Source organism: Elephantulus edwardii, unplaced genomic scaffold (genome assembly GCF_000299155.1).
Source record: "Elephantulus edwardii isolate Elephantulus edwardi_28Jun2011 unplaced genomic scaffold, EleEdw1.0 scaffold00125, whole genome shotgun sequence".
NCBI classification, from domain to species: Eukaryota; Metazoa; Chordata; class Mammalia; order Macroscelidea; family Macroscelididae; genus Elephantulus; species Elephantulus edwardii.
Window position 1 is genome coordinate 7,845,126 of NW_006399875.1, and position 11,526 is coordinate 7,856,651.

Below are 11,526 nucleotides of genomic sequence, written 5' to 3' on the forward strand. Positions count from 1 at the left end.
GCAGTAATTTGCAGAAGAGGAGACTGCCCGTCCTTCTCCCCCAGGACAGCATGTGGATTCGAACCACATGTGCCTCTGTAATCACAGCACAGCTTCTTACCACTACCCCTCTCCTTTAGAGAGGCATTCCGAAATTTTCTCACCCTGAGAAAGCGGAGGCTCGAAATGTCCCTGCTGATTTATGGAAGCGAGTTCTCAGTATTGTACCTTTCCACTCTGGCATCATTTTGAACAAAACTGAATTCCTTGGCTTCATTTTATGAAGACTGCTTGTTCCAAGTGCTGTAATAAGGAATGAAAAAAGGCATGATTTATGGCCCTCTGCATAGAAGAGATTTAATTCTGTCTTTTGCTTAATGGCCTATCCATTCTGTGAGCAAAGTCAATAGCAATAATGAAATGTAGACTGAAGGGCTAAATCAATTCAGTAAAATGCAAGAGAAAGACTAGAAGACTGAGTAAATTTGGAAAGGCCAGTGCCAGGAAGATTAGTATTTGGACAACAAGTAATTACAAAAATCAATAATTCTCTATGAAAACATCCATGGACTTTTCAGCTGCTTCATAGACATGCAAAGGGCTGGACAATGAATAAGAAAGACTGAAGACAAATTGATGCCTTTGAATTACGGCACCAGAAACAGATATCGAACATACCATAGACTTCCAGAAGAACGGGCTTATTTATCTTACTGTACGTGCAACCAGAATGGTCCTTAGAAGAGAGGAGAATGAGACTTCATCTCACATACGTAGGTCAGGTTACAAAAAGGGGCCAGTTCTTGAAGACAGACAGACATTATGGGGATTAATGTGGGGGGGTCCTGGAAAAAGGGAAGATCCTCAATGAGACGGACGGACATGGCGTCTGCAACAATGAGCAAAGTCATAGCAAAGAGTATGAGGGGGGCACAGTACGGGGCAGTGCTTCCTTCCATCCGGACTGGGCTGATGACACACCGCAACAACCATACATGAAAACAAGGCTGTCACAAGGGTAGAACCAGCCAATTACTAATAGATTGGGTCTCAAGTTAGGGTGGAAAAACTAAAATACAAAATACTCCTTTGCAATCCCTACATTATTGCTGTTATGTGCCGCTGAGTCACCTACAACTTGTAGCACCTCTATGGACAATAGCTCTGAACCCTGCCCTGTTCCGAGCCAGTCTCACTGACTCCCACCTACCTACCCTCATTGCTCTCGTCACTGTAACAATGCATCTCATCCAGGGTCTTCCCTCCTGTGCTGTCCCTCCACCCTTCCAACCATGAAGTCCTTCTCCAAGGATCAGACACTCCTGACCACAAGCCCAAAGTATGTAAGACAGAGCTTCAAAATCCTTGTCTCCAAGGAGAAACTTGGTTTCACTCTCTCCAAGGCAGATGATTTGTTTTCTTGGCGGTCCATGGTATGTTCAATGTTCTTCTCCAGCACCACAACACATCCCTTGTCATTATCCAGCTCTCTGATGCACAGCAAGTAATTCAGAAGACCATGGACTGGATCAGGAACACCTTAGTCTCTAGACTGACATTGTTACTTCTCAGCACTCTAGAAAGGTCTCTGATAGCAGATTTATCTAATGCAATTTGTCTTTGCGTTTCCTGACTGCTGGTGCCAAGAGTGTTGATTGTGAAGCTGAGCAAGCTGGAACTGTTAACAACCTCAGTCTCTTCTTCATTTATCATGATGCTGACAATTGGCCCTGTGATGAGACTCTTTGTCTTCTTGATGTTGAGCTTCAACCCATATTGAAGACTATAGTCCTTGACTTTCTGCAGCAAGTGCTTCAGGTCCTCCTCAGTTTCAGCAAACAATGTTGTGTCATCTGTATAACATAGGTTGATGAAGATTCCTCTAATCCTGATGCCAGGTTTCTCCTCATAAAGCCCAGCCTCCTGAATGATCTTTTATGCATATAGACTGAAAATGTATTGAGACAGGGCACATCCCTGATGCATTCCCTTTCTGATTTTGAACCATGCAGTGTTTTCCTGATCTGTTCTGAGGACCGCTTCCTGGTCTAAGTATAGATTTTGCATAAGCACAATCAGATGTTCTGGGATTCCCATTCTCAAGGTGATCCACAATTTGTTGTGACTAATACAGTCAAAAGCTTTTGCTTAGTCAATGAAACACAGATAGATATCCCTCTGGTACTCTCTGCTTTCTACCAAGATCCATCTGACATTGGAAATATTTCTAGTGCCACAGCTTCTTCTAAACCCAGCTTGTATTTCTGGTGGTTCTCTGTCAATGTACTGTTCCAGTAATTTCTGGATAATCTTCAGCAGGATTTTGCTTGTATGACAGGGTCTATATCCATGTGTGTGTTTCATATGTATGTGTGTATATCAGAGGCTTATGTACATGCATATGGGTGCCACCCAATGTGAATGGGATTGAGAAAGAGAAAGTAAAGATTTCCCACACTGCTCTTTATTTGAGCTTTTGCATTTTGTTTTATGCTTTGGTTAACTTGATCTCACTGTGTTGAGGGTATCTGGATGTGCTCTCCAAGGCAAGGTCCTATACTGTTCTTCCTATAACTCCTTCATTCCATTTCCAGGTACCTATGATCCCATTCTAATGAAACTGTAGATAGTTCTGGTGGTCTAGTGGTAAGAAACTGTGCTGTAATCCCAAATGCACATGGTTCAAATCCGCAAGCTGCTATGCAGGAGAAGAATGACTCTAAAGAGAGGTAGAAGATTGGTATCCATAACAAGAATCATCTTCACAATATACCAGCTATTGGAAGAATCTTTGAGAAGAATAGTGAGAGGCAATATAGCCAATCTTACGGTTGTCTTTTGTTGTTGTGTACTGAAGAGTCAGAACAGACCCATAGCTGACCCTCCCTCCGGTGGGTTTTCAGAGGCAGTTAATCATATGGGAGGAGAATGCTCATCCTTCTCCCAGGGAGCTGCTGGTGGATTCAAACTGCATGCCTTTGGGATTACAGCGCACCTTTTTGCCATTAGGCAACCAGAGCTCCCTTACAAAGCAAATTCAAAAATCATTGCCATTGAGTAAATTCCCATAGCGACCCTCCAAGATAGAGTAGAACTAGTTCCAAGAGTGTATAAGGCTGTAAATCAGAATAACTTGCTATGCTTCAGAGATCTGGACAATGACTAAGGATAATAGATGAAGAATTGATGCTTTTGAGTTGGGGATCTGGATTGCCAAGAGAACAAACAGGTCTGTCTGGGAGAGGGTGAAACCTAGTTGTTCCTTGGAGGCTAGGATATTGAAATTCTATCTCACACACTTTGGGAATGTTGCCAAGAGGAACTTGTCCTTGGAGAAGGATTTCTTGCTTGGAAAAGTGGAAAGACAGTACAAAAGAGGATAGTTCTCCTAAGAGGCGGAGATAGGTTGATACAGTAACTGCGGTAATGAGGGTATGCGGGTCAGAGACAGTACAGTTGTCTCAGGACAGGAGAGGGTTCAGAGCTACTGTGCAAACTATCACTATGAGTCACAGGCAACTTGATGGCACATAACAACACAGTTATACGGAAGCAAAATTTCAGGTCTTTTGCTCAGAGTGGCTGGTGGGTTTATTTGGGAACCTTATAATTAGCACCTTATCCCTTAAACAATGGGTCACTGAAGTTCCTCACTTTGAGGACATTGCAGTAAGATAAATAAATGAGCATGCATCTACACATAACAAGACTCACAACCTAAGAGTCTTAACTATGTCTCTGGTCCCAAGGAATGTGATGGAGTGAATGATTGAATGAATATTCCAGGCAGCTTTGGTGGCCTAGTGGCAAGAAGCTGCACTGCAATCCTGAAGGCATGTGGTTCAAATCTAACAGCTGCTCCACAGGAGAAGGATGAACAATCTCGTTTTATGCTATTAACTACTTCTGAAGGCCCACTGGAGGATCAACTATGGGTAGGTTCTGACTCGATCGTAAACAACAACAACTGTTGTCACAGAGAGCTCTGGCGGATTCTTCGTGGCGTTACCATGTGCTGTCAAATATGACTCATAGTGGCCGTATGAACTACAGATCTGAACCTTGTACTTCCATGTGTATTCTCACATTCCATGACATACGTGAGCCCACTGCTGCAATCTGTGTGTCAATCCACCTGGCTAAGGGTCTTCCTCTATTTTGTCATCCCTCCGTCTTCTCAAGTATGATAGCCCTCTTCAATAAATAGTCTCTCCTAGCAACATGCCTAAAGTATATAGGGTAAAGCTTTATATTGCATAGTATCCTTGCCTCCAAGGAGCACTCTGACAGCACTTTCTCTGCGACATATATTTGTTTGTTCTCTTGAAAGTCCACGGGATATTCAGTACTCTTCTCCCACTCTACAGTCCAAAGATTTGAGTTCTCCTTCTGTCATCCTTATTCACCATGCAGCTTTTAAATACATAGCACGTGGCTGAAAAAGACGATGGCCTGAAGAAGGCATGTTGTTGTTGTTGTTGTTGTTGTGTATCATTGCGTTAGAACTGACCCATAGCTGGCTCTCCAATGGGTTTTCAGAGGCAGTTACTCACACAGGAAGAGACTGTCTTTCCTTCTCCAGCATAGCAGCTGGAGGATTTGAACCACGTGGCCTTAGGATTGCAGCACGGAATTCTTACCACTAGGCCACCACATACATACCTTAATCTTCAGACTAACATCATTGCTCCTCAACAATTTGGAGGAGTGGCTTAGTGGTCAGGAACTGTGTTACCAATGCAAAGGTACCTACCTGGTTTGAATCCATCAGCTCTTATGTGGGAGAAATATACATAATTAATTGCCTCTGAAAATCTTCCTAGAGTACCAGTTACAGGTTGGTTTTGACTTAATGGTATACAGCAACAACAGTTGTCATAGTTCATAATGTGTAAGGTTGTTAAGCAATAGGTTGGCAGATTGAATCCACCAACCAATCCACAGGAGAAAAATAAGCAGTCGTCTCCTATAAAGATTTACAGCTTCAGAAATTCCATGGATGATATGGAAGGCTGTTATGAATTAGAATCAACAGTGGTGCATTTTTATTTTGTTCAGCAGTTTTCACAGTAGCAACAATTGGATCATACACAGGAGAGCTTACATAGGGAAGTGTCAAAACTCTTGAAAATTGACTTTTCTAGACATTGTGTTAGTCCTTGTTGAGAGGCAGGGGACATGGTCTCCAACTACCTAAACTGAGGAAACATGGTCTTGCAAATCATCAGCATCTGTATGATCAATATAAGAGTGCCGTCCACATTGTGAAAAATGGTGGTAGAGAAACAGTGACGTGACTGTGGCACTGCTGTGAAGAGACTGTGGCAAGATGTAACCAGAGGAACTCTGGAGATGGAGACACAGGTTTTGTTTGCTGGATGATTGCAGGAAAACTCTTCCTGATAACAATGTCGCTGTTGTATTTCAGCAAGTTATAGCCCATTCATGACCTTCCAGAAGGTTCTCAGATGCAATGAAGTGCACAAGAACATACTGTCCATTTGTCTCTTGCAGCAATTGGTTGATTCAAACCATATGCCTTTGGGTGGACAGGCCAACTTTTTACCCTGCTGGCCATGAGAACTGGCTTATTTAACTGAGAGAGAGAGAATTTGAAAGGACAAGCAGCATAATGGTGAATCTATTTTTTTTTTTTTTTACTCCTCACAGGTTTTAAGTCTCATCTTTTCTACTTCATCCTCTGTCCCCAAGCTTGAAAAGTAGACAAGAAAGCAAGTGCTCTCTTGAAGCAAGAGTTTCCAGTCACACAGAATCCTGCTCGCACACAGGAGTAATTCTCTGCAGGTCCCTTGAAACCGCTATATGAACTCCAAGCTAGTTTCCTTTCCTTCATTCCTCACGGCATTCTTGGGAGAAACACTGCTCTTTCTGAAAGGCTCATTATGTGAGTGAAGACCTTTCATATCTTACTCTGTGTACAATGATCAGTCTCAATACCCAAACCAAATTTTCGTGGAGGATCATCCTAACGCTGTGGAGACGACAACATTTCCGAGTCCCCTGTATGCCAGCAGTGGAATGACAGACTTTCACTTCAAAATAATTCTTAAATCATAAATCTATCCTTCATTTTGAATGGCTGTTTTGCTTTCTACCAAAACCATGAGAGAATTAAGAAAACATCCATTTGGGACAGAGGTGGCATCACTTTCTCTTGTTATCAAGTTATATTAACAGCTGCTGTTTTTGACATTTTAGATGTATCCTTATTGTTGCTGTTGTTAGGTACCATCGAATCAAGTAGCCTGTCCTATATTGTGCCGTTCTCACAATCTTGGACATGATCAAGTCACTGCTGCAGTCTCTATATCAATGCACCTGGCTAATGGTTGCCTTCTCCTTTGACAGCCCTCTCTAATGAATAACCTCTCCCAGCAACAGGACCAAAGTATGTGAGATGAAGTTTTATCATCTTTGCCTCCAAGGAGCATTCTGGATTCACCTTATCCATATCTGTTTGATTTTTTGCAAACTATGAGCTATTCATAAACCGGGTGGCTCCTTGGAGGCAAGGATTCTGAGGCTCCGTCTAACTTACTTTGGACATGTTGTGAGGAGAGACCGGTCCTTGGAGAGGGACATCGTGCTTGGGAGGGTGGAGGGACGGCGCAGGAGAGGAAGGCCCTCTATGAGGTGGATTGATTCAGTGACTGGGATAATTGGGATGGGAGTGACAGAGACAGTGCAATTGGCACAGGACAGAGCGGAGTTTAGGGCTGTTGTACATAGGGTCGCTATGAGTCGCAGGCGCCTCGACGGCACATAACAACAACAACAACATGAGCTATTCAGGAGGCAAGGATTCTGAAGCTTTGTCTGACATACTTTGGACATGTTGCAAGGAGGGACCAGTCCTTGGAGAGGGATGTCATACTTGGGAGGGTGGAGGGACAGCGCAGGAGGGGAAGACCCTCTATGAGGTGGATTGATTCAACGACTGGGGTAATCGGGGTAGGTGTGTCAGGGGCAGTGCGACTAGCACAGGATAAAGCAGGGTTTAGGGCTGTTGCAGATAGGGTCGATATGAGTCACAGGCAACTTGACAGCACATAGCAACAACAACATGGGATATACAGTACTCTTCTCCAACATTACAGTTTAAATACATCAATTTTTCTTCTGTCACCCCTTACCCAGCTCTCAGCAGCATAGCAAGTGATTGAAAAGAGCACCTTAGTCCTCAAACTACCATCATTTGTCCTTTCTAATACGGAAAGTTTCAACAGCCTTGTGTGATTGCCGTACAATGGAGCATGACTCATAGCGACCCCATGAACAAAAGGTCTGAAGCCCCTCTACAACTATTGACATTTATCAAAGTTCATAGAGTTTCCAGAGCTTAGGAAGTGGATAACACTGGTAGCAATAAACTGTGATGTCAACACCATGACGTGCCGTTTGAATCCACCAGCTGCTCTACGGGAAAAGGAGGGATAATCTCCTCTCATGCATCTCTGAAAACCCACTGGAGAATGATCTGTATGTCAGTTAAAACTCAACAACACACAACAACAACTGGACCTTATATAGATAATACTTCTCTCTATGAGGATTTCTTAACCCTGGCACGATTGGTATTTCTGGGCTCCATAATTCTTTGTTTAGGGGACTATCTTGTACATTGTAGCATCTAATGGTGTATCTTTGGTGCCAAAGTCCTACCTCAGTTGTGGCAAACTGAAGATGTTTCTAAATATTGCTAAATTCTCTTATGAGATGAAATAGGACTTGGATGAGAACTATCTATTGTTAATGGATTGGCTACAACCCACAGTCACCCTACAGGGCAGAACAACATTGCTACACAGAGTTGCCACACTTTTGAATCTTTATGCAAGTAGATTGTTTCATATTTCTCCTGCAGAAGATCTGTGGGCTTAAACAGCTGACCTTCAAGTTGCTAGCAAAGTTCTTAACTACTGTGTCACCAGGGCTCCTTGAGAACAACTCTTCTAGAGAAATTCCATAAAGTGTCATGACTTCTGTGATAAGGACAAGTATGAGCTAATTCCTTGTAATCCTAGTGGAAGAGAAAAAGAGCAGGGAGGAAAAACTCAAAAGTCACTGGGCTATATACATCTCAGTGCAAGCAAGCGAAATCTATAATAAATTGCAATTACATCTTCAGATGTTTTCTCTCCACTTCTAAACTAAATTAGACTCATCTTCAAAATTGCATGCATGCGATGGAAATGGTCCTATAGCATAGAAAGTTTTTTTTTTTTGGGGGGGGGAACATTTGCCTGCATGGCCACTCGTCTGCAAATGCTAGTCTTTTGTCTAAAAGGAGTGAGACCTACTGTTCACTGTGATCATTCAGAAGTGACACACACCATGAATGGACTTCTGGAAGCTGAAATAGCCTGAGGCTTAGGGTTTGAGTGAGAGAGGCCATCAGGTTAGGAGCAGGGATGGCAGAGAGCACTGTCCACCTTCCAGTATGACTAGCAGAGGGACAAGGGCATAGGGGAGACATGAGTCAGCCAGCTCCAGCAAGCCCAACAGCTGCAGAACAAGTGTAGTCTTAATCCTAAAGAAAGGATCATTATCAGGTTTGTGTGCTCCTGTGACTTAGGTAGGGAAGGGGGAAGAAATGAAAGGTCACTGATATAGTCTGTGAGTGAGAAATGGCTTATACCAAAGGGGAGAAAAACACAACAACAACAAAACAAACAAACAAAAAACAACCATCAGAGCATTTAACCATTATTTACACTGAAATCAAAGACAAGAGGCTCTTAAATGAAATACATATCGTTGGATTATCCCCAGTGGCATCATTGTGAATAGTTCCAAGTCATTCCCTGAAAGATGGTTTATGATCTTAAGACTCTTTCCCATCAGTGAGCTATCTGAGAAGCAGACACAGCAGTATAGACTAATCTTTTTGGTAAGAGATGAAGTGATTAGAAGAGGTGCTTTGTCTTCCTCTAGGACTGAGGCAGAGAGATTACTCTGGAGACGAAGCAGCCAAGAGCAGGGGAAAATCTCAGCAAAACGTCAGTATCTTGATCAGCCAGCCTTTTCTGATATTAATGTGTTCTTGGTCCTCCAATCCTCATTCAAATACTTTTAAATTGAAAAGTATATCACAGACACGATAATTTACTAGATGAAAAGTGTATGATTCAGTCTTTAATCTCTTTGTCTTATTGCTGTTGCACTGGAACTGACTTATAGCTGATGGGTTTTCAGATTCCAGGGGAGGACATTTCCTGTCTTTCTTCCTTGGTGCAGCTGGTGGATTTGAACTATCAGAGAGGGGTTTAGCAGCAGAATTCTCTACAGACAATGCCACCAGAACTCAGTCTTTCACAAGATTAATAAGATCCATAATCTATATTTTTTAAATTGAACTTTAGATTTTCCTATTTCTTTTCCCGTTTACTTAAAATAAAAAAAAAAAACACCAAACAACCCACCACAGGAATTAATTGTTGTTGTTATTGTTATGTGCTGTTGAGTTGCTTGTGATTCATAGCAACCCTATGTACAATATCCCCAAACTCTGCTCTGTCCTGTGCCAATCGCACCACCTCCAACACACCCACCCCAATTGCCCCAGTAACTGAATCAATCCACCTCATAGAGGGTCTTCCCCTCCTGCGCTGTCCCTCCACCCTCCCAAGCATGATGTCCCTCCCCAAGGACTGGTCCCTCCTTGCAACACGTCCAACGTATGTCAGACGAAGCTTCAGAATCCTTGCCTCTAAGGAGCAGCCTGGTTTAACCCTCCCCAGGATGAACCTGTTCCTTTTCTTAGTAGTCCATGGTATATTCAATACTCTTCTCCAGCATCACAGCTCAAAGGAATTAATTATGGCACCTAAAAACATCTTACAAAACCTAACCCCTGTAGTGGTTCTAATCCTATTTTGAAATGGATTTTCTTTGATGTATCAATGAGATTCTGAAATGCCTATCACTTGTTTGATACGAAAGAGTTTAAACTAGAAAGCAAGAGAACAACGATGGGAGAAGATATGAAGACAATCAGGGAGTCAAGGGACAGAAATGAAGAGACAAGAACCATCCCCTTGAGCAGAAACCGAGAGAAAGCTCACCCCCAGAGCCAATACCCTCAAATTCGGACCTTGAGCCTTTTTAATGGGGAGGGGGTATCTGCTTCTCAAGCCTCTCATGTGTGGTATTTCTCTTCCAGCAGCACCAGATAACGAGCTAAGACAGTGACTGTGATCTGACTTTAGTCATTTGAGAAATCAAACAGCACTTACTTCGGCTTTAATTTTATTGTCTCCGAAACACAGGTGTTGTAAATAGGCAGCAGCATTAGACTGGACAGAAGGAAACTGATGTTGTAACATCTGAATCACCTCGGGCAGTTCTGGGTCTCTCCATCCAAATTCTCTGAACAAAAAGAAAGCAAGAGAACTTGAGAGATAAACCCCACCACACTGCAAACATGCAGACAACTCACATCAAGGCATCTGAGTACTTACCTGGCAACACTCAACACTTTACCAAGGATAGTTCTTACATATATCTCTACTTAAAATAGAATTTCATAAAGATTTCCTAGAATAGATGGTTAGGAAACTCATATGCTTAAACCACAGAGACACACATGAATATTCTTAAATACATACATATGAATATTTTTAAATGCTTCAACCAACATTACATGTTGTTTAAGAATGTAGAAATAAAAATTGTAAATGGTACCGGATTTTATAATTTTCTTTTATAAAGCCAAAGAAGCCTAGTCCTGCAGTGGATTTGGACTCACTGAAGCCCCAAAGAACAGAGTAGAACTGCCCTATATGGTTTCCAAAATCTCAAAAATTTAAAGGAAGAAGACAGCCTCATCTTTCCACCATGGAGAAAGGGCTGGGTTCAAACTGCTTTTTGGTGGAAAAACCCATTATTTTTTTTAATACTTTTTCATTTTAATTGTGATTTTAATAAAAGCTTACAGAAAAGTTGGATTCATTTTGGCACAATTTCCTCCCTCTTCCCATACCCTCTCCTCCCCTTCCCCAGTCCTCTTTGCAATGTACCTCTTATTCTGGACAGTTATTCCTTTTAAACCGTTCTTTCTCTCATTTGTTCCAAAGCAATGTTCATTACTTATCCACTCTTTTCTTATTTCCCTACGAACCCGCCATGCCAGTCTTGCTTTGTAACAGTGGTGTTATGCATTTTTTGTTGTTTTTTGACAGATATTTCACTGAGTATAATGTCTTCTAGGGTCACTCATGCTATGCAATGCTTTATAAATTCCTTATTTTTCACGGCTGCATAGTATTCCATTATTTGAATGTACCATAGTTTTTCTATCCATTTGTTTCTTGATGAGCACGTGCATTATTTCTATCACTTTGCTATTGCATATAACACAACAACAAACATGGGTGTGCATGCATCTGTTTGGATGGCAGCTCTGGTTTCTTTAGGGGGAAGTCAATTTTTCTGTGTCCTCTCGTGCTTCCCTCTTTTCTCTTCTACTCTCATTCTCCTTCCTTCCTTCCTTCCTTCCTTCCTTCCTTCCTTCCTTCCTTCCTTCCT

The 11,526-nt window shown here is 42.2% G+C and overlaps 1 protein-coding gene across 2 annotated transcripts in view; it reads right to left on the bottom strand.

Moving 5' to 3' along the window:
• The window catches only part of CTNND2 (catenin (cadherin-associated protein), delta 2), a 1,564,764-nt gene that overhangs the window by 458,189 nt on the left and 1,095,049 nt on the right, over window positions 1–11,526 (bottom strand). For both annotated transcript variants that reach the window (XM_006893173.1, XM_006893172.1), the window contains one exon: window positions 10,236–10,368. In XM_006893173.1, coding sequence (XP_006893235.1) covers window positions 10,236–10,368 — 133 coding nt within the window. The remainder of the gene's footprint in view (window positions 1–10,235; window positions 10,369–11,526) is intronic.